At 41.7% G+C, this 23,967-nt stretch overlaps 2 protein-coding genes and 1 long non-coding RNA gene across 12 annotated transcripts; 2 read left to right on the top strand and 1 right to left on the bottom strand.

Moving 5' to 3' along the window:
• Positions 1-1,953: 1,953 nt before the first annotated feature.
• Positions 1,954-15,753, bottom strand: LOC123190596 (uncharacterized). 10 transcript variants are annotated; one of them, XR_006496428.1, is made up of 4 exons: positions 15,301-15,753; positions 15,088-15,176; positions 14,439-14,604; positions 1,954-2,396 (listed from the first exon to the last, which is right to left on the bottom strand). XR_006496428.1 is itself a non-coding variant. In XM_044603266.1 (4 exons), exons 1-4 carry the CDS (start codon positions 15,455-15,457, stop codon positions 2,319-2,321), a joined length of 459 nt encoding a protein of 152 aa, XP_044459201.1. In that variant the 5' UTR covers positions 15,458-15,753; the 3' UTR covers positions 1,954-2,318. The 10 variants fall into 10 exon arrangements, 4 of the variants coding, with proteins under 4 accessions (XP_044459201.1, XP_044459203.1, XP_044459202.1 ...); XM_044603266.1 differs by having other exon boundaries at positions 14,439-14,573; XM_044603268.1 differs by lacking the exon at positions 1,954-2,396 and adding an exon at positions 10,205-10,318 and having other exon boundaries at positions 14,439-14,573.
• On the top strand, positions 10,109-11,309 carry LOC123190598 (uncharacterized). Its single transcript, XR_006496432.1, has 3 exons — positions 10,109-10,298; positions 10,535-11,019; positions 11,173-11,309. It is a non-coding gene; the product is annotated as an uncharacterized lncRNA (long non-coding RNA).
• A 3,173-nt stretch (positions 15,754-18,926) lies between the features above and the next one.
• Positions 18,927-23,766, top strand: LOC123186238 (receptor-like serine/threonine-protein kinase SD1-8). Its single transcript, XM_044598022.1, has 7 exons — positions 18,927-20,253; positions 20,612-20,722; positions 21,429-21,553; positions 21,731-21,947; positions 22,663-22,900; positions 22,971-23,103; positions 23,262-23,766. The coding sequence occupies exons 1-7, from the start codon at positions 18,927-18,929 to the stop codon at positions 23,571-23,573; spliced, it is 2,463 nt and encodes an 820-aa protein (XP_044453957.1). The 3' UTR covers positions 23,574-23,766.
• The last annotated feature ends 201 nt before the right edge of the window (positions 23,767-23,967 follow it).

Below are 23,967 nucleotides of genomic sequence, written 5' to 3'. Positions count from 1 at the left end.
AGTTGATAAGAAATTAAATGTTATCCAATATGCTAGTAAAACTCTAGACAGTGCCCAGAGAAATTATGCTACTACTGAAAAGGAATTTTTAGCAGTTGTATTTGCTTGTGATAAGTTCAGACCTTATATTGTTGATTCTAAGGTAACTGTTCACACTGATCATGCTCTATTAAATATCTTATGGAAAAGAAAGATGCCAAACCTAGACTTATTAAATGGGTTCTCCTACTACAAGAATTTGATTTGCATATTATTGATAGAAAGGGAGCTGAGAACCCCGTTGTAGACAACTTGTCTAGGATAGAGAATGTTCTTGATAACCCACTACCTATTGATGATAGTTTTCCTGATGAACAATTAGCCATCATAATGCTTCTCGTACTGCTCCATGGTATGCTGATTATGCTAATTACATTGTTGCTAAATTTATACCACCTAGTTTCACATACCAACAAAAGAAAGAAAAAAAATCTATGATTTAAGACATTACTTTTGGGATGACCCACACCTTTATAAAGAAGGAGTAGATGGGGTTATTAGACGTTGTGTACCTGAGCATGAACAGGAATAGATCCTATGCAAGTGTCACTCTGAAGCTTATGGAGGACACCATGCTGGAGATAGAACTGCACATAAGGTATTACAATCTGGTTTTTATTGGCCTACTCTCTTCAAGGATGCCCGTAAGTTTGTCTTGTCTTGTGATGAATGTCAAAGAATTGGTAATATTAGTAGACGTCAAGAAATGCCTATGAATTATTCACTTGTAATTGAACCATTTGATGTTTGGGGCTTTGATTATATGGGACCGTTTCCTTCCTCTAATGGATATACACACATTTTAGTTGCTGTTGATTACGTTACTAAGTGGGTAGAAGATATTCCAACTAGTAGTGCTGATCATAACACCTCTATCAAGATGCTTAAAGAAGTTTTTTTTTCAAGGTTCGGAGTCCCTAGATACTTAATGACTGATGGTGATTCACATTTTATTCATGGTGCTTTTCGTAAAATGCTTGCTAAGTATGATGTTAATCATAGAATTGCATCTCCATATCATCCACAGTCTAGTGGTCAAGTAGAATTGAGTAATAGAGAGCTTAAATTAATTTTGCAAAAGACTATTAATAGATCTAGAAAGAATTGGTCCAAGAAACTTGATGATGCATTATGGGCTTATAGAACTGCATATAAAAATCCTATGGGTATGTCTCCGTATAAAATGGATAATGGAAAAGCATGTCACTTACCTCTCGAACTAGAACATAAGGCATATTGGGCCATTAAAGAGCTCAACTATGACTTCAAACTTGCTGGTGAGAAGAGGTTATTTGACATAAGCTCACTTGATGAATGGAGAACCCAGGCCTATGAGAATGCCAAACTGTTTAAAGAAAAAGTTAAAAGATGGCATGATAAAAGGATACAAAGCATGAGTTTAATGTAGGTGATTATGTTTTGCTATACAACTCTCGTTTAAGATTTTTTACAGGCAAACTCCTCTCTAAATGGGAAGGTCCTTACGTTATCGAGGAGGTCTATCGTTTCGGTACCATAAAAATCAACAACTTCGAAGGCACAAATCCAAGGGTGGTGAACGATCAAAGAATCAAACATTATATCTCACATAATCCTATAAATGTTGAAACTAATGTTATTGAAACCGTAACCCCGGTGTAATACATAAAGGACACTTTCCAAAATGTGTCAGACTCCGAAAAGGAATAGGTATGTGGTACGGTAAGTAAACCAACTCCAAAACAGTTCTAATAGCAATTTTTCTCTGTTTTGGAATATTTAAGAAAATAGGAAAATAAGAAGCAGTCCGAGAAGGACACAAGGCTTCCACGAGGGTGGAGGGCGTGCCCTACGCCCTGGGCATGCCCCCTGCCTCGTGGGCACCTCGTGCACTCTCTAGACTCCATTTTCTTGCACGATACTTCTTTTGGTCGGTAAAAATTCATTATATAATCTCCCGAAGGTTTTGACTATCGTACCACGCAAATATCCTCTGTTTTTGTTTCGAGCTATTTTTCTGACATATCTAGATCAATATGATGTCTCCAAGCACCTCCAAGGACAAGTTCTTCGAGAAGGTCATCAACCCCTACCTCGCGGAAGTGCTGCAACATCCTCAAACCATTGAGATGCGTGAGGGGTTGCTGCACATCCGCGATGTTGAGGGACCAAGGAGGACCGGAAGCGTGGAGACAAGACTCAAAGCAGTGGAGCAACAAGTTTTCAAGTGCCAGGAGACAGTGGAACGTGGACTCGACGCCAACCACATAATGATCACTGAGTTCACCAACAACACCAAGCTAGATGCCAGGAACATCGGGGAGACCATCTTCAAGCTTCACGAGAAAATCGAGCATCTCCAAGCCCAGATCTATGACCTACAAAACCAAAACTGTGAGTATGAATATAGATTCAAGAGGATGAGTTTGGCTACAGATTCAAGGATCCCGGAGACTCGATCATCCTGATGGTGAGCCTATGCCTTGGAAGATGGACGACAAGCCTACATCATCAATAACTCCATCATCACCACCTCCGGGGAAGGAGACATAAACACACGGGTATGGGAACTCCCCTTGGCAACTGCCAAGCTTGGGGGAGGTGCCCGGTATCGTATCACCATCACACTTTTATCTTTACCGTTTTTCTTAGTTCGGTCCTTTTGGTAATATCTTGATATAGTAAAATAAAGTTTTAGTATGATCTAGTTCTGAGTTTTGCTTTATGATCCTTCTATGTAATCGAGTCCGTGAGCTATATATAATAAAGATTAGTATTGAGTCAAGGGCTTGATTATCTGGCTATGATCTTGAGGGAATAAAAGAGAGAAAGAATAAAAAGAATTAAAATAGATCATATGGATCTTATGGAGAGTAATGACTTCACATATAAAGAGTATGATGAATAAAAGTTGTTGAGAGTTGACAAACATAGTTTTGGTCATCGTTGCAATTAATAGGAAGTAATAAAGAAAGAGAGGTTCTCACATATAAATATACTATCTTGGACATCTTTTATAATTGTGAGCACTCATTAAAATATGACATGCTAAAAAGTTGATGTTGGACAAGGAAGACAACGTAATGGGTTATGTTTTCTTACATCCGAAATAAATTATATTGTCATGGATCATCCAATATGTTGAGCTTGCCTTTCCCTCTCATGCTAGCCAAATTCTTTGCACCAAGTAGAGATACTACTTGTGCTTCCAAATATCCTTAAACTCAGTTTTGCCATGAGAGTCCATCATATCTACCTATGGATTGAGTAAGATTCTTCAAGTAAGTTGTCATTATTGCAAGCAATAAAAATTGCTCTCTAAATATGTATGATTTATTAGTGTGGAGAAAATAAGCTTTATACGATCTTATGATGTGGAAGAAATAAAAGCGACGGACTGCATAATAAAGGTCCATATCACAAGTGGCAATATAAAGTGACATTCTTTCGCATTAAGATTTTATGCATCCAACCATAAAAGCACATGACAACCTCTGCTTCCCTCTACGAAGGGCCTATCTTTTATTCTTGTCTTATACTTCATACAAGAGTCATGGTGATCTTCACCTTTCCTTTTTACATTTTATCCTTTGGCAAGCACAGTGTGTTGGAAAGATCCTGATATATATAGCTAATTGGATGTGAGTTTTCATGAAATATTATTGTTGACATTACCCTTGAGGTAAAAGGTTGGGAGGCAAAACTATAAGCCCCTATCTTTCTTTGTGTCCGACTAAAACTTCATACCCATAAATATTGCGTGAGTGTTAGCAACTGCGAAAGACTAAATGATAGTTGAGTATGTGGACTTGCTGAAAAGCTCTTATATTGACTCTTTCCGATGTTATGATAAATTGCAAATGCTTCAATGACTGAGATTATAGTTTGTTAGTTTTCAATGAAGTTTCTGATTCATACTTCAAATTGTGAATGATTTTTACTTTAGCATAAGAAAGCATATGACAATATACATATATATGTTGTTGTTATAAGAATGATCATGATGCCCTCATGTCCGTATTTTATTTTGTCGACACCTCTATCTCTAAACATGTGGACATATTTTTTGATATCGGATTCCGATTGAGGACAAGCGAGGTCTAAGCTTGGGGGAGTTGATACGTCCATTTTGCATCATGCTTTTATATCAATATTTATTGCATTATGGGTTGTTATTACGCATTATGTCACAATACTTATGCCTATTCTCTCTCATTTTACAAGGTTTACATGAAGAGGGAAAATGCCGATAGCTGGAATTCTGGGCTGGAAAAGGAGCAAATATTAAAGACCTATTCTGCACAACTCCAAAACTCCTGAAACTCCACGGAAGTCAGTTTCATAATATATAAAAAATATTGGGCGAAGGAAGCACCAGAGGGGGGCCACCTACCATCCACGAGGGTGGGGGCGCGCCACCTGCCTCGTGGGCCCTCGGGCAAGCCTCCGGTGCCCATCTTCTGCTATATGAAGTCTTTCGTTCGAAAAAAAATCATAAGCAAGCTTACGGGACAAAACTCCGCAGCCACGAGGCGGAACCAATCTAGGGCTCCGGCGAAGCTGTTCTGTCGGGGAAACATCCCTCCGGGAGGGGGAAATCATCACCATCGTCATCACCATCGATCCTCTCATCGGGAGGGGGTCAATCTCCATCAACATCTTCACCAGCACCATCTCATCTCAAATCCTAGTTCATCTCTTGTATCCAATCTTTGTCTCAAAACCTCAAATTGGTACCTGTGGGTTGCTAGTAGTGTTGATTACTCCTTGTAGTTGATGCTGGTTGGTTTATTCGATGGAATATCATATGTTCAGATCCTTTATGCATATTAATACCCCTCTGATTATGAACATGAATATGATTTTTGAGTAGTTACATTTGTTCCCGAGGATATGGGAGAAGTCTTGCTATAAGTAGTCATGTGAATTTGGTATTCGTTTGATATTTTGATGAGATGTATGTTGTCTCTCCTCTAGTGGTGTCATGTGAACGTCGACTACATGATACTTCACCATTGTTTGGGCCTAGGGAAAGGCATTGGGAAGTAATAAGTAGATGATGGGTTGCTAGAGTGACAGAAGCTTAAACCCTAGTTTATGCGTTGCTTCGTAAGAGGCTGATTTGGATCCATATGTTTCATGCTATGGTTAGGTTTACCTTAATACTTCTTTTGTAGTTGCGGATGCTTGCGAGAGGGGTTAATCATAAGTGGGATGCTTGTCCAAGGAAGGGCAGTACCCAAGCACCGGTCCACCCACATATCAAATTATCAAAGTACTGCACGCTAATCATATGAGCGTGATGAAAACTAGCTTGATGATAATTCTCACGTGTCCTCGGGAGCGTTTTCCTTTATATAAGAGTTTGTCCAGGCTTGTCCTTTGTTACAAAAAGGATTGTGCCATCTTGTTGTACATTATTTACTTTTATTACTTGTTACCCGTTACAAATTACCTTATCACAAAACTATTTGTTACCGATAATTTCAGTGCTTGCGGAGAATACCTTACTGAAAACTACTGTTCATTTCCTTCTGCTCCTCGTTGGGTTCGACACTCTTACTTATCGAAAGGACTACAATAGATCCCCTATACTTGTGGGTCATCAGCGCGCCATAGAGAGGGCCAGCCCTCCCCTGCTCCACTCCTTTATATACGGGGGAGGGGGCACCCCATAGGAGTACAAACATTTTTTAAATGAAATGGTTAATGTTTTTTTTCAGATACATGTTTCATGTCTCCTATTTTTATACACACCTATAATTTTGTATACATCCAAAAAAAGTATTCTATGTTCATTTAACATTTTGCAAATACATGTTTAACCTATTTTTCAAAGATATGCTTTTGTATGTTTTTGAATATGTTTTAATCATCTTTCAAATATGCATTGAAACATTTTTTTCAAAAGCAATCAACATTTTTTAAAAGTTGCACAAACATGTTTTTAACACTGCCTAAACATTTTTTTTCAAAAATAAGTAATTCTTTGTGGAATATATGTATTCATTTGAGAGAAAAAATTAAAAGTAAAAAAAGAAGATAAATAAAAAGTTGAGAAAAAGTGAAATTAGATCGAAATAGTGAGAAAATGCACAAACCTACTACTGGGCTGACCCAATAGGGGCAGGTTTCGGTCTTACTATGAGCGAGGTATAGCTATGACGAGCTGAGACCTCCTAGTTTTTTTTATTCATTTTGGTCACATAACTTGCTACTGCTATGAGATATTCGACCGACGGGTTTGGTAGCAGTTACGAGCTAGGGTTTATTTTGGTCACATAACCGTCTTATGTAGAAATTCTGAAAAATATTTCAGATATTCAATTTTTCCACGAATCCAGAAAAATGTTACTGAATTTAAAAAAAATTATTTTGGATTTAAAATCATTTACCAATTTAGAAAAATGTTCGTGAGTTTTAAGAATGTTACTAATATTTAAAATGTCCACAATATCAAGAGATTTAGTTTTATAAAAAGTCCAAATTTTGTAATAAATATTCTTGAATTTATGAGAAATGATCATTAAATGGGAAAATAAGTAAATAATGCAAAAATGAAAGAAAAAAGGGAAAATAAATGAAGAAAAAAGGAGGTGAGCTGCGTGGTGCCGCAGTGGGCCCATCCACTTAGTGTTGGCGTAGAGTGGGGGTGAGGAAGTGGGTGCGCACTTGCTCAACACCCATTGCCCCATGAGAGAAATATGAATAGTTTCACTGAAATATGTTCTTATCAGCGCAGGGATCTACATGTCGCAGGCTCCATCACCAGATTGACGCGATGCTACTGAATGTAAAGCACCACTGGTGAAAGTTGTTAATGGGTGCTGCCGATGCATTACGTGTTGGATAGAAAATTCGGCACCTTATCGCCATGAGTCCACATGCTGCCACAAGGAGTGACTAGGGAAATAGGCTCGCTGCCACCCTGATCAAAATCGCAAGTACTGCTATACGATGGGGGTGCTGGAGGAGCGACAACCTTCACAGCTGGCTGCCCCTCGACACCGGCTAGAAGCAACACAGTGGACTGATACTCATACCAGCTCCGCCCCACTTGGAACCCAACCCTCTAAGGCCTGCCATGCCCTCTATCTGTGGGAAGTCCCAGTGTCGCCAATGACGTGGGGTTTGCCCTGGTGTGAAAACGCACCTGGGCTCTTAACTATGTTCTGGCATTTATGATGAGAAATTAAAGGGAATATTGAGACTGATAAATCTATGTGCAGATTTTAGTTCCATGTATGAAGGTCGTCAAGCATCAATGACCCACCAAAAGTGAAAATACTGAATAGGACTATGAGGGTTGTTTTTTTGTAGCCTTTATTTTTGGTTCTTGAGTTATAACCAGAGAGCTAGGATTGTGGTTAGCAAAGTGCTTGCTCATATCATGGTATAAACATGCAGCCTACCAATCCACCAAAAAGACCAATGTCGTAGGCCGAAATTCTTATTTTCTTAAAACTTATCAAAATGCTGCTTTTAAGAAACCGGACTATATATCCGAACCATTTAGGACGGTTCGTACGACTGAGCACTTTGGGCTGGCGTAGGCAAAGCTCCTACTAGATTGTCCGTGAAAAGTAGTCAGGCGTGTTCAGGGTCACTCAACCTCACATCGGAGTCCAGGAATTTCATCCAGGTCGATCAGCCTCGAGTCATAAATCAGGGCCAGTTAGCTGAACCATCTAGGTCTGGAGTAGCGACCAAGTCAAGTCGTGGGGTGATTAACAGGTCGGACCATCCATGCATGTTGTTTAGTACTGCCCGGGGTCGTTCGATCTCGAGTCATACCATTTAGCTTTTGGGTCGATCCGTGCAAGGCTAAGATTCGAGCCCGCTGTGCACTGGCTTTGACATGTTTGATGATGAGTCATTTACATGGTCGGACCGTCCTTGCTTGTAGTTCAGTCCAAAAAACAGATAGTTCTCCTCTACTTATAAACGACACCATACCACTTTGGGATAGGGTTAACCACTTTCAGCCTCTTATTACCAAACTTAGATATTTCATCCCCACCTCTCCCAAGCTCAAATCCATTTATTCTTGGAGAGTTTGGTGAGATATTTGAGGAAGGAGCTAACCCTAGCCAAGCTCCAAGATTCCCCTATCCTTTGACCAATCACTTTCATGAGTTGAGGAAGCTTCAAGCTTTATCCATCAATCTTGTTACACACTTGGAGGTCGAAGACCCCTAGGACGTAGGAGTCACTAATGAGGATCCAAGTTTTTGGATTCCTTCTAGTTTGTGAAGGTTTGGAAGCCATGCCAAGGTCGTCCATTAGTGATTGAGCTCCTACTTTGCAATGGAGGCTTAAAGGGATGAAGGTGAGCCTTTGTGCCATCGGGAAACCTTTGGTACCTCTCAAATAGTGACCCGCTTCACTCCAAGGAAGTGAACATTGGGACACATCTCTTCTCTCCGCATACCCCGTTTATTCCTATACGACTTCTTTTGCTTGTGTTATTTACCTTGTTGTTATATTATATCATTATATAGGGCGTACTCAATGTAGTTTCATTTATGAGAACTTATTTATTCGTAAAACCAAAATTGCTACCGTAAAATAGTAAATTTTGTGGAGACCTATTCACCTCTCCCCTCTAGGTCGTAATCTCAATCCATAAAGGTGGCACAATGGCGGCGACAAGAGAAGGAGATACGGGAAAGGAGGCTCTCGTGCCGGTGGCCTAGACGTGCCACCCGAGTCACCTTGAGAGACAAGTGCAATCCTGATTTTTCCCTTTATGGTGAACTATGATAATATGTTTTGTTATATTCACCAAACCCGGCTTGAAAAAAAAACTGAAAGCCTATGAGAAACACAGAAATTAAGTGCATCCTATGAGGTTAGCAAGCCTTGGAATTTGATGCTAAATTTGTACATATAATGCAACCTTACAAATCACACAACACTGGATTGCAACATGTGGTGCAATTACTCCCCTTGATATATGTGTACATTATCTTCTTTAAACCACTACAATAGGTCAACGGATTACTCCCCACTGCATTGTTGATAGTTATATCAAGCTTACATGCAATTTGTACATAGAATACAACCTTATGTCTATATCAAGAGAAGTAATTGCATTTCATAGTTATATATATTTTTAATATATGTCACTATGATCATTTTTCAAGCTAAAACCACTACTTTGATGGATGAGAGCTTGTCTTTTGACCAACGGGATAACCATGGCCAATAGATGCTTCTACGTCTCTCATGGTGGGTACTACTATAGTGAAGCATATTATCTTTTCTTTCTCGAATACACACGAGTGTGCGTACTATATTATAAAGAGAAAAATGGATTAAATAGCCCCTCCATGTTAGTGTTACAAACTATATGTACATGAACATCAACACCACCATCCACCCTAAACTATCACCAACTACTCGGTCTAGCCCACCCTTCCACATCACGGAAGAAGTTGTTCATGTCACCCTTTAGGCTGACCATAGTGGGAGTATCATAGTTGGTATCATGCACTCGGGAATAGTATAAACATGACGATGTGACAGAATTAAAGAAGAGAGAGAGAGGAGGGGTTAGAGTAATATAGGTAGATACCGTAACATAATAAATATTATACTACTTTGTGTAATGCATAGCCATAAATAAGGTCATCTATAATACTACTCTATGATATTATGCACTATAAAGATAGCATCATATACTAATATCATCTGTATCTCTACTCCTAATGGAGCAGTTGGTAGTCTCGCTTCCAGGTTTTTTTAGTCCCACCTCCTATGGTTTTTTTTATATCTCCTCCCACCTCTGACTTAGCCACCACAAACCGAAAAAACCTCGTGCTAAGACCCCAACCCGCACCCATGCACGTACGACTGAAAAAAGACCTACGAAGGTTAACCAACGAAAAAAGACCTACGAAAATTAACCAGCTACAAAAAAAGCTAAACCTATCGCCCGCACGTACGAGGTGAAGGAGCGACGACCCCTGGATCTATTCGCAACGCGAACACCGCCGCCTGGCAGATCCCAGGCGCTAGCCGCGGATCCCTTTGCCGGCTCCGAGGGGTCGTGGAGGCGCCGCCGTTGAGGTCCCAAAGGAGGCGTCGCCGCCATCATTGTGGACCTCTGGGTCGCCATCTGGACACCTCTGCTGAGGTACGCCTTCGCCTTCGCACGCCGCCGACCTCCCAGAGGAGACGCCGCCACGACCTGCGCTAAACCCTAGGCATCAACCACCGTGCTCCCGTCCTCCGGTTCCTCCTGCGTTCGCCACCATGCGATCGCCTTCCTCCCTCAGGTTCATCTCCCCTCTTTTCTCTATTTGGTTCAAGACGGAGAGAATCAGATCAGGATAGAGAGACGGAGATGAGGATTGAGGCCATGGGATCCCTTTGTGATTGCAACTTATACATGAGCTCAGTTTAGATCCCTTTGCTAGGAAAAAGAATGCTGCATACAACAATGATCTTATCTAGATTAATGGTTCTCTGATTATTCTTTTGATTCTGAGTCATCAATGTGTTTTTATTGTAGGTTCTTATACGGAACATACCACCAGACCCCGATGAATCAGTTAGCAAGCCTATGGAACATTTCTTCCTTGTCAATCATCCTGATCATCATCTGAAATATCAGGTAATCACTAAATTTTGGAACATCTCCCATTTGAAGAATCATCTGCAAATTCAAATGTAAGGAAGTGTGCAGTGCAAGCAATTATCAGGGTAAATCTATTTCTCAATTATGTATTTTTACCACTTCATCAGGAGTGTAAACTGATACTATTTCCAACTACAAAGTGTTGGCTGCCCAGGAAGAAGGAAAGGTCAGTCCAGACATGACATTTAACTCTAATAATGGAGGTACGTAGTGCCTACTGCTCCCTTGTCCCTTGCTACCGGCTGGGGATGCTCGGCTCGCCAGCGATGGGGATGCTCGGCGGGCAGTCCCTGCTCTCATTTTCCTCCAGCCTCTGGTAACCCTCCTCCTCACCTGCCTCGCTGAAGCAGGATTCACAGGTTAGTTTAGTTTGGAGGGATTTCCTGTGGTTGTGCGTGAATCCAGTGTTCACTAGGCTTGTATATTTCATTCCTAATTTGCTAGCTCCTGCCTAAACACGCATTAGAGAATCTCATGTATGTAACAGAAGATACACAAATGTGGTTTTCCAGGGAGCATCAGGTACATCTTATGTGAGGATGAACCATCAGCTAAAGGGAGTGATAGGAAAAAAATTTGTTGAATGCAATGGGAAGGCGAAAAACAACACGCCTTGGCGAAGCAACTCTAAGATTCGGTAAGGCTAATCAAGTCTGCAATCAAATCCAAGAGCAGGGGCAGAGAAAAACATTAAAATACTTTTTAGGGAAGAGAAAAAGTTAAAATACTTTTTAGCTATTGATTGAAGTGACTGGTAATTAGTAGCAGGAGCAACAATTGTAGTAAGAACCTACCTAGGCATATTTTCTCTCTTTCCTATCACATGGCACATTGAATAACTTTATAGTACAAATACATTCACATATGTTATTTTAAATTATCATGTCATGGAGGTTCTCGTTATTTCGAATCTTTGGTCGGAACCTTCATTTTGTGTTATTAAATGCACATGGTATTCAGTTATCTCCATTATGGTGAGAAGACTTTGATCTTGATATATCAGATTTAAGCCTCCTACACCATAGGAGGTCCTCCTTTTGGTGATATCCACTGATATGTCATTCTAAATTATCATGTCATGGAGGTGATGGGTATTTCGAATCTTTGGTTGGAACCTTCATTTTGCGTTAAATTCACATGGTATTCAGTTATCTCCATTATTGCCAGTAGCAATGCACAAGCACTTTCTATTAAATGCACATGCTATTTTCTTTTGTATCATGTCATTTTGTGGTCATTAACAATCAGATGGATGAAACTGATCTTGTTTTGTGCATCATGGATTTTCTCAACTGAATGAGTAGAAACATAAGTGTGTAATGTAGTAGCCCCTCTATTCCATTGTTATAAATATTATAGTTTTTCAATCTTCTGACCTGATCGTAACAACTGTTTAAAAGGAAGTGATCACATCACTATTTAGATTTTACTTTTTTTGTATGCTTAAACATAAGATTAGTTTGTCCCCTTTCTTTTTACCCTTCATGCTAACATAATAAATACATATTGAACTGAATTGGTTGCATTACATATGCCACGAAGGATGTCGCCACTTGAAGCTCAATTTCCATCAGCCCCTCTTTTAATTCACTTGCATTGTTTCAGCTTTGCACTGTACTTCTTTGACGAATTACCTCATCCAATCGGCTTTAATTCGCAGCGTCAGTCTTACTAATTATCATTGCCTTAACTTTTCATATGAACCTCTTACAGGAAACAAGGACTCCTATTTGTCTGTAGTACTGCTCATGGGACTCAACCTTGTTTTACCTTAATTATCATGGTGTGCCTTTTTTTAGAATAGCTCACCATTTTGTTAGTGGCAATAAAATGCATCTTTAGGCACACCTATAGCGCACATGTGATGATGTACAGATGAAAGAAAGATCTTAGAAGCTGAGAAGCCGAGAGCTGGAGGAACAAGGAGAAGCTAAAAAGACAGAAGAAGTCAGAGCATGTGGAGCTGTTGGGCAAGCAGAGTTCTATCTGGGTATTTAGGTAGCTGAGGATAAAAGGGAAAAGGAAAATGTTGACGATATAGTTACTCAATGCTGAGAATGTTGCCTGCATACTTTGTTGCCTATATATCATTGGCTTTGTATTGATCCAGGCAAGAACAAATCAGACGGAACAAGTTTGCTACGGGTGGGTGTGCATCAAGCTACTTCGTTGCCGGCGGCGAGTAATCTCACACATGTTTATGGCGCATATGTACCAGGAAATTCAAATGGTACTACCCGATGTGCCTTTCATACGAAACATTTTATGCAGCTTACGGCTTACGGCTTTTTTGTTGATCCCTTTCATACGAAACAGTATATGGGTGTTCATCTTTGTTTCTGTATACAGCTTACGGCTTTTTTGTTGATCCCTTCCCTGTAGGTTCTGATCATACGTGCGAGGGGAATCAGGTAGGGCTTGATGCGCCTTTCATACGAAATGTTGATGAGAATTACCCAAGTAGTCCAGGTATGAGGCTGTGCAGATATAGTAATCATAATTTTCAGTGGCATCGGCATGTTCTAATAAATAAGATGGGAAGTTCAGAATAATGTAACATCGGCATGTTCTAATAAATAAAATAAGAGAAGGTTGGGTATACTGAAGCAGACCCCTTATAATTATGAAAGGTTTATAAAGTTGAAGGATGAAACTTGAACGAACACAATTCTGAGGTTTGTAAAGTGAAGCCAAAGACAAGTTCGAGGGATAATGTGGACTTCTCTCAAACTATATTATTAGAGGACAATGAGGGTCTTGAAGACAATGAAAGCGATGAGTTTCTGCTGGTTTTGTTTTGTTGTAGGCAAAGTTCTTAATTATAATTATCAATGTGTTTGTTTTTCTTAAGGACGCAGTGACATGCAAGGCGAGGGAGATTGAAGCCAAAACATGCAGGACGGCCAGGAGTGTGCCATTTTTTCTATGACAGCTTAGTGATTTTATCCTTTTTGTATTTTTTTACATTGCTAGGTACAGTAGTTTATATGAAATGATTTGTTAATGGCAGGGGTGGTTCTTCAATCTTCAGGGAATCAAGTGGTAGCATCAGATGCTGACATGCATGGAAGGTAGCAGTATATGTATTTGTAGCAAATCATCATCGCCCATAAATAAATCATCTCTTGCCCGCTTCCTCTGTCCGGTTGTCAACTCAAATTGCTTTGGTTCACAAATTCGTTTCATCGTACATCTAGGTACACTAGAACTGAGAGACTACTTTCCTTGAATGGCTCATGCGAGTAAACTGACAATAGTATTCATCCAAGATGCAGTAGTATATGTATCTTCATAGAGATGTAGATGCATAGATAGTTCAATAGTGCACATGTTCATTGACAGGGATGTAGATGTAGTATACAACCGAGGTTACATTGACAAGTTGGTCCATGATGCTCCCAGGAAAAAGAAAATATGATATATTTTTTCACACTATCATCCATAGTGAAACTTGTATTTAATATTTCTTTGTTTTGCAATGCTGAATATTTTGGGAACACACAGTAAGATGTAATCTACGGATTCACCAAATCAGCTTGAACATTGTTATCATGCTTCGTATGATTTGGTAATGATTTCAGAACTTGGAATGGGGCAAATAAAGTTGAAACCATGTACTATCCCTCACAAAAAAACAGTTACTGTCGAGAGGTTTCATACTAAAATTATTTCTTACCAACTAATGGTGCATTACTCCTGCCATGATAACATCAGCTAACTACTCCATGATCACAGCAGTAAACATTGATAAGAGTACAAGCATTGGAGGAGTACTCACCACGTTCGAGGAAGTCGTCATCATGGTGGTGGTGGTCGAGGAAGTCGTAGGTGCTGGTGGCATCATCACGGAGCAGGCACCATCTTCTCCTTGACTTAAAATGTAGTGCTTCATGTACTCCCACTTGTTAACTTTCTGAAATGCAGATCCACTCCAAGAATGTGCTCTAAAATGGAAGTAACATGGAGTATACTCTAAAAATCAGTACGGTTTGAGCCCACTAGATCAATCAAAGTTCTCCAGCATGATAAAAAGAATACTACAACATGAGTATTACAGCAGAATCAGTTTGGTTTGAGCCAAGCAAGAGTACTAAAATCCTGACAAAAAGAATACTACAGCATGAAAAACATGATTTCAGAGATGTTGATTTCAGTACTTACAACCCATTGATAAACATGATTTTCAGAAATGTTGATTTCAGTTAAACTACAATATTTACTCCAAGCAAATACTCTAAGAAACAATACAAGTACTCCTACAGTACTGAAAGTACTCCTGTAGTACAAATACTCTAGGGGGAATGTACTCCTAAGTACTGAAAGTGTACTCCTGTGAGTACTGAATTTACTAAATTAAGAGGCATCAAAATGCTCACACCCAAGTTCAGTCATCTACACATGGAGTAGTGCAACCGAGTGGTCTTTACCATGCCCGAATCGGCGAGTGGTAGTGGCAGCAGCAGCAGCCTTTCCAATCTACTCCCGCGGCAGAGAGCAGTTCTTGACCACAGTACATCTACATCCATATTCCATCCACATCAACAATCACATCACAATCAGCTCCAAAATCTCTCCTTGCCTTTCCCCGAATCCTAGGCTCCAGAGATTGTAAAGGTGTGGGGAAAATTAAGGATGATAACCTTGCAGGTCAAGCATGGGGAGCTCGACTTCGCGGCTGACCTGGGCGCAGGTGACGGGGCACTCGTAGCGGCGGAGGAGTACCAGCAGCGTCGGAGATGGCAGCGTCCAACACGGCGCTCCTCCTTGCAGGTCGATGGCGGCGAGGAGCGCTAGCATCCGTCGCCGCCTTCCTCAAGCAGGACAAGGCCGTCGTGCCCGCGCTTCTCACGCTCCAACTCGACCTCGCTAAAATATCCAACTTTGGCTCAACTGTGGCGCTGAGGATGCGGGCGAGAGGGAGAGGTGACGCGGACGAGAAGGCCTGGCGGCGACGCCTGAGGAGAAGGGCGGCGACGCGGTTGATTCACCGACGCGAGTGAGGGGGAGATGCGTCGCCGCCGCGGGCTAGGGATTTGGTGGAGTGGGTGAGCGAGGGGAATGAGCGTGAAGAGGCGACTGGGTGAGTGGGTGAGTGAGTGAGCGAGGGGAAAAACTGGAAACCATAGAAATTTTGTAACGTTTCAAGAAATGTACTACAAAACCTTCTACATTCAAAGTACCAACATTTTTTTTTGTTATCACTATATTTAAAATAATACTCTCTCTATAAACTAATATAAAAATGTTTAGATCACTAAAATAGTGTTTTAAACGCTTTTGTATTAGTTTACGGAGGGAGTACTAATTTAGGAAATGCAGAAATGTGTCTGGCTATTATGTTTTCTTATGCTTTGATGGAATGGTAAAGAATTAGTTCGTCCGGTTAACACCATGAGTATTTTCCGTTGCACATTTTAAGTCCTTCATCATGAAGCTCCGTTACACGTTGCTTGTGCAAGATGTGTATATAAGCTAACGAAGAAGTTTTTATTATACTTACTCAAATATCATGTGAATCAAGCTAAAAACAACATTCGTGATATTTTGTGGGAATTAATTTTTTTGAACCTTGAAAACAACAGGAGTCTCCTACTATTATATATTACTCAAAATAAAGTACTGGGTAATTACATGGCCAAGAAGCAAATAAAAAGAAAGGAACTATGATTTACAGAGATAGGTTTGGGATGAAGCTATCAAGAAAGGAGACCAATTCAGGATTAACTCTGAATTTAAGATTTTTCAAGTCAGCTTTGAGTGCTCTTTTCCAATCATACAGGGATGCAGCAATCTTGTCAAAGTAGCATATGTTTCTTTGTTTCCAAATGTTCCAGGCGGTCGGGACTTTGATTGCATTGAACAATGGGTGTGGCCATGAAGACTTCACTGCATCAAACATCTCCTGAAGTTCCAAGTTGGTATTCCATTGAATATTGATGGAGTTCCAATAGACCGCACTGAAGGTGCACTCAAAGAATGGGTGTTTGTTCGTTTCCAGTGGTGTGGTGTTGCACAAAAGACAGGAGTGACTCCAATATCAAAATGTCTTTGGTGGAGCATGTCCCTTATGTTGACTCTGTTCATTAACATCAGCCAGGTGAACACTTTAAGTTTCATGATACACTTTGCCTTCCAGATCATTGTGATGTATGCGGGTGGCTGCAGTTCTCTGAAAAAGAAGTTGGTGAATTTCTTGGGCCCAAACTAAACATCTCCCCAACAAGTAATCCATTCATCAACCATCATTGGTTCCAAGTAGAGACCATTCATATGATTCTGCAGATATGTTAATTCATGTAGCGCCTCGATTGATAGAGTGAGGTAAAAGTTTTTAGAAGCATGTGGTCTGTCTTGGAATTGCACTATAGAAATATCCTCCTCCCTTATGAAAGAGAACATGTGTGGCAGCTTGTTGGAAAGGGGTTCGTCATCGATCGGAATATCTTTCCATAGAAGAATTGTGTCGCCAGCTCTAGGGATGCAAGTTGTAACCCCCTCTGTATATGTGCATCAACGAGAACACATCGTTTCTGTATATCTTTCCATAAAAGAATTGTGTGAAAATTTCTTAAGCACAACAACTTTATATTAATTTGTAATAGAATTTTAATTGGATCATCGCTCTATATGTATACATCGTTAATTTACCATTTTTTTATCAATTTACATTGCAAGTGAATTGGACTACGATAAACACCCGATTGTGCCCATGCTATCTTGTTTCTACATGTGAAATTTGACATGCATTGTGTTTGCATAATTCCAGCAAAATATTTTCGTGGCACGTGACAAGGCATCGACATTCCCATGCTATCTTATCTCTACATGTGAAATTAAACAGTCATTATGTTTATACAACTCAACAAAAATATTCCAAAAGCCCGTGGCAACGCACGGGCACTCTACTAGTAATACTAGTATATGATACTCCCCACTATAAATAGCATTAGTAGTCCCGCTTGCTTCCATGCACACCCTTCCACCCTAAACTATCACTAACTACTCGGTCTACCCCACCCTTCCACATCACAGTGAAGGATATTATCTTAGTTACTACTACTACCTACCCACTGCATAGTGTCATTGCCTGGTATGTTAATTTGTGCCACTTTATTTATTCATATGTGGAATCCCAATGAGAAGTTGTGTACGAGATCCATTTGCCATTAAATTTCCTCATTGGATGAGTTATGGCATGATATATCATATTAATACCGGTATCTTTTCTTTTTCTTCAACTACGGTGCCACATCACCTACATGCACGGAACTTGCTATGAGACCTACTCCGAATTTAGGTATTACAACTTTGTTCAACTCACCAAGAGCCTTTCCTTTTCACTGTAATTGAAACACTATAGGCTCCAAGCCTCCAACAACCACGACTTCCACAAAAATATGACAACCAGGAATAATCTATTAGCAAGAATGGAATTCTTTAATCACTCCAAGGAGAGTATTCAACCAATGACGCAATAAGAATCGAGACAAAAGTATGTGCTTAGAGCCTTGAGACTGACAAGGACTCTTGCGAATCCACTTGAACTGGACTGGGATCACAGGATGACCAATCAACCACTTCAAAGCTTTGAACGAGAGTAGCTTCAGTTACATCACGTTGAAAATCACCTCGCCGTCATCGTTGGTATTCCAGTAGCAGTAGCGATCGATGACACAGCACTGCATTTTACTGGAGTAATAGCCATATCACTTAGGTCTAGTCTAATGACTCTAGAAGCATGCCCACTTACATTGTTCTTGAGAGGAACCACTCGTTTGAGATGGAGAAGTTTTCTTGGCTCCATGATTGCCCCATCATATGCACCCCTGTCACATCAACAACTGAAGAAAATCAGCTGAGATTGCAACTTCCTGGAAAATTGGCTTCTGTTGAACGGCGGAAAGTATTTGTTTGGATTTTACTGGTTTCCGGTCCATATGCGGGAAGTTTCCCTCCTTCTAATAGTAAAATTGCAGCCCTAAAAGAAATAGTAAAATTGCAGTGCTACTGCCTCTTGACCAGCTCCATAGTAAACAAAGCTTATTTCCATCTTTAAAAAGGCCTTATATTTTGATACAGAGGTAGTAGTACGTACTATTACTACCAACTAAATTGGCCAAAGTAACATGTTATAATTTCGATGAAAAAAGTTATGTTCTCGGTCCAAGCCGAGTAACAACTTCAGTGCATGACCATCCTCTCAATTCGACTGTATATATTCCATGGCCCATGTATGAGCTCCGCTGTGCAAGGACAATGCAAAGCAATGAGGGTAACCAGCCAACTTCTGGTACACCTCCTACTGCAGCTGCTCTTGATCACTCTCTTCCTCCTTTCAGTCCAAACCCCCGCCGCCTCCGGTGTCCGTGATAGGTTCAAGAAGGGCCAGAACCTCACCGACGGCGACACGCTCGTCTCGCCGGACGGCTCCTTCACCCTGGGGTTCTTCTCTCCCGGGGCGTCCGCCAAGAGGTACCTCGGCATATGGTTCTCCGTGTCCAACGACACCGTCTGCTGGGTCGCCAACCGCGACCAGCCTCTGCCCGACAAGTCCGGCATGCTGGTGTTCGACGACCTGAGCAGCCTCGTCCTGGTCGACGGCTCTCGCCGGACGGTGTGGTCACCGAACTTCATGGCCGCCTCCGCCGCGGTGGTTCAGCTTCTCGACTCCGGCAACCTGGTCGTGCACAATGGCAGCAGCAGCGCCGCACTGTGGCAATCGTTCGACCACCCAACGGACACCTTGCTGCCCGACATGAAGCTGGGCAAGGACCTCTGGACCGGAGCGGAGTGGCAGCTCACGGCGTGGAGGTCCGCCGACGACCCGTCTCCGGGGGACTACCGCCGCACGCTGGAGACCAAGGGGCTACCGGACATCGTCCTGTGGCAAGGAGACGTCAAGAGGTACCGCACGGGCCCGTGGAACGGGCTCTACTTCAACGGCGTCCCGGAGGTGACGGCGTACGCGGACAAGTACACGCTGCGGGCGACGACGAGCCCGTGGGAGGTAACCTACGGGTACACCGCCAAGCCCGGCGCGCCGCTGACCCGCGTCGTGGTGAACTACACCGGCGACGTGGAGCGGCTGATGTGGGACGCGGGCACCCGGGCGTGGAAGCCCTTGTTCAAGGGGCCGAGGGACCAGTGCGACACCTACGCGCGGTGCGGGGCGTTCGGCCTCTGCGACCCCGAGGCGGCGTCGTCGGGGTTCTGCGGCTGCGTCGTGGGGTTCAGCCGCCCCGCCGCCGGGATCCCGTCGCTGTCGGATCAGGAGGTGAAGGACACCGCGGCGGGCGGGTGCCGACGAGACGCGGACCTGGACTGTGCCGGCGGGGCGACGACGGACGGCTTCGCGGTGGTGCGGCGCGTGAAGCTTCCTGACACGCAGAACGCGTCGGTGGACATGAACGTCACGCTAGAGGGGTGCAGGGCGAGGTGCTTCGCCGACTGCTCGTGCCGGGCCTACGCCGCGGCCGATATCCGGGGAGGCGGCGACGGCACCGGCTGCGTCATGTGGGCGGATGCCATCGTCGATCTACGTCTCGTCGACAGGGGGCAAGATCTCTACCTGAGGTTGTCAAAATCAGAATTCGGTATGTACAGATTATCCAACCACCTACCGTTGCCATGCACCTTTCTTCTTTGTCTTGACACAAATTGACTCAACTTTTTGAGAGACAAATTGACTTGATTTACACCTACTGGACCAAAAAAGAGTTTCTATATTTTTAGTTCATGTTTGAACTGGTTGCTGCCATAACAGATGACCAGAAAGAGTTTCCTACTCTGCTTGTTGACTCGATTTACACATGCATGTAAATCAAGTCACAGTCATACACCTTGACAAAAATATTGACTCGATTTATACATGCATGTTGGAAAAAAAAAGAGTTTTAATTTTTAGTTCATGCATGTTTGAACTCACAGTTCACCGTTTTGCTGCCATAACAGATGACCAGAAAGAGTTTCCTACTCTACTTGTTGTCGCACCTGTAGCTTCCGGTGTCATTGTTCTTCTGGTCGTCTCTCTGATTTGGTGGAGACGGAAACGCAGAATCATAGGTAATTTCTACTCTGATGGGATGGTTCGCTGTTACTGTTATTTCATATGGAGAAAAAGGAAAAATACAAGATAATTGGACTGGTTTAAACTTAAACATGATTTTATATTAAAAAAATCAAAAATTACGGTTGGTGACATATAAAACGATTTGAAATTTCTAGACTAGATTCATGATTTTTTTTGGTCATTTTGGCGAGGGAAAAATATCCCCATTTCTAGAATTTTAACACTCAAGTCCACAACCTCGTTAAGAGGTTTTTTTAGGGAACAGAGATATAATGTTATTGGGGATACAAACCGGGCTAGGGATATGTGGCAAACCAAATATGCCCACCGTCAGAGAGGGAGGTCACAAACTTAACTAGCGTATGTGCATCCCTAACATGTTCTTGCCGTTCAGCCTATGGAACAATTTTTCTTAGAACAGTTCCATAGGCTGCCATGAAACTTCCGGCAACAAGGCCTGAGATTTCTCCAAGTCTTGGTCTAGTGAACTTTGCACTACTAGATTAGTCTCGTAAAAATCCTTCTTTTTTATCGCATGTAACTTATTTTCTTTTGTCAAGTGATTGTTCGATGGAGATCCAACAACTCACTATTATTCGTGATTTGATTTTCTTAAATCTCATTCCACTGATGCCTTGCCGGACCTATACATGTTGTAACACAATTTCAAGCATAATAATCAATATGTTCTTGTTGCAGGTGCTATCCCTCAAAATCCTGCTATGGCCGTTCCTTCAGTTAATCTAAGCATTATAAAGGATGTCACTGAAAACTTCTCTGAAAGTAACATTATAGGCCAGGGAGGATTTAGTATCATTTACAAGGTTAGTTCTTTTTCTACTAAAGAGATATGAGTGGGGTTTGTGATGTGTGTGGATCTATCTTGTACTGTTTGAGAAACTCATGCATGACTATATCCTTCACATGATTTTCACATATAGAACCATCCATTGCAAACTCTACAGCTCAATTCTTATCATCTAAAATTTCAAAATCAACAGGGGCTGCTGCCTGAAGGAAGAATGATCGCTGTCAAGAGGCTTAAACAGTCAGCACTAACCACGAAAGGCAAGAAGGATTTCGGGAGAGAAGTGGAAGTGATGGCCGGGCTCCGGCATGGCAATCTTGTTCGTCTCCTTGCTTACTGTAACGAAGGCAAGGAGAGAATACTCATCTATGAACACATGCAGAACAAGAGCCTGAACGTCTACATATTCGGTACACACTGCTACAAGAACACGAGAAATTTCTTGACTTATCTTTTTTTCTGAGTTGTTGATTGTTTTTTGAGGTAGCTACCCGTTTATTCCAAGCGGTAAATTTCTCGACTTATCATGAAAACTCGACCGTCTAATTCTTGTGTATGCACTATCTCTCAAGTTTTATTAATCTACTGTCTACATGCATGCACCTCCTAAGTCCACTCTTCCCTTATATCCCCTAACTATTCCCCTGACTTATTAGCTTGACTCACTTACCCTCTCAAATTATATTTGAACCCACCTAACGCCAGAAGCTATCACATCCGAGATCCTTTTTCAGTCATGGGGTCAGTATATACGTGTCATTTGGTTACAAAATAGCAACCAATGTAAAAAATAATAATTAAATAAGTCCGTTAGGTCATAAGCTGTCGTGGCATTTTTTTCCTTCAGATAGTTATTCGTATGTATTTCATGTACAACTAACATATATGATTTTTCTCCGGATTTTTTGAAATCTTTTTACAAAGATTTTTTTCATTTCGAAAATTGGTTAAAGGGTGATGTGCTCTAGGATGGACAGTCGGGGGTTAAGTGAGCTAGAAACAACTAGAGACTTAAATCTGTACAATTAGGGGAGTAAAATGAACTTTTACCTTTTAAAATGCATTATTTATGAATATTATCAAAGTGGGTGTACCTATCTAACAATACATATTTGGCACTCACAGGTATACCTAAACTGCGTGCTTTACTGAGCTGGACAAGAAGGTTGGAGTTACTGCATGGCATTGCGCATGGTGTTGCGTACCTACATGGAGGATCGGGTGAGAGTGTAATCCACCGGGACATCAAGCCTGGGAACATTCTCCTAGATGATGAGTGGAAGCCTAAAATTGCCGACTTTGGCACCGCTAAGCTGTTTGTCGTCGACCAGGCGGGGCCTGATCAAACAATTGTAGTTTCACCGTAAGTAGTCAAATATATATGCTACTTCACCACCAGATATATACCTAACATTGTTGAGTTCTTTAAAAAGGGGATACGCAGCTCCAGAGTATGCACGGAGAGGGGACATGACGCTGAAATGTGATGTCTATAGCTTCGGAGTTGTCCTCCTCGAGACGATCAGCGGGGAAAGGAATGGTGGCTTGCATAGGCTCCTTTCTCATGTAAGCTCAGATACTTCAGGAATTCATATTTATCACAAACTAAGGCATGTGCATCCATGTACAATATATATTGATGTTGTGTTCCGGCACTCAGTCTGATTTTAATATTTCTCTTCGTGAAATGAAGCAAGACATAACTTGGCGAATCTTTTTGGTAGGCATGGGAACTGTGGGAGCAGAACAGGACTATGGAGCTTCTTGACACCGCAGTGGTGCCACTCGCCAAGTCCGAGCCTGAGCTATTGTCTGAGCTAAAACGATGCATCCAAATTGGGCTCCTCTGCGTCCAGGAGACGCCCTGCGAAAGGCCAACCATGTCCACAGTTGTCGCTATGCTGACTAGCACGGCATCGCAAATCGATCGGCCGAGAAGGCCGGTGCTGGATAGCGGAGGAGTTGTGCAACCTTCAGATTCATCACATGGGCTTGAGACGGATCTTTTGAGCCCCACTACTATTGATTTGACGTAAATTCCTATTGGGTGCAACTAGTTGTTGCTGCAGCCTCGCTTGTAGGCGATTTATTAAAGGCTCGGTTTGTGTTTGTAAAATTAGGTTCAAAAGTGGTCCCTCAAAAAAAAAATTGTTCAACAGTGAAAAAAAGGCGGGTGAAGCAAACACTAAAATGGGGAGGAAATTGGTTGGGCAATCGTGATTATGAGAATCCAGCGCAGTGTAAAACGTAGTCTAAATTGCATATAGGAGTTGTCTTTGTTCATGTGGTTATTCTTGAGTACACGCAGTACATACTTACTGTACTATATGTAGACATCGATTTGTCTGTCAGTCTTTCTTTCTTTTTTTGGCAGGCAACGGGCAAAGGTGCTTTCCTTTCTTTCCTCACAACTAATCCCCTGCAGCCCAT

This window comes from Triticum aestivum, chromosome 2A (genome assembly GCF_018294505.1).
Source record: "Triticum aestivum cultivar Chinese Spring chromosome 2A, IWGSC CS RefSeq v2.1, whole genome shotgun sequence".
Classification (NCBI taxonomy): domain Eukaryota; kingdom Viridiplantae; phylum Streptophyta; class Magnoliopsida; order Poales; family Poaceae; genus Triticum; species Triticum aestivum.
This window is presented reverse-complemented; position numbering and strand designations above follow the sequence as displayed.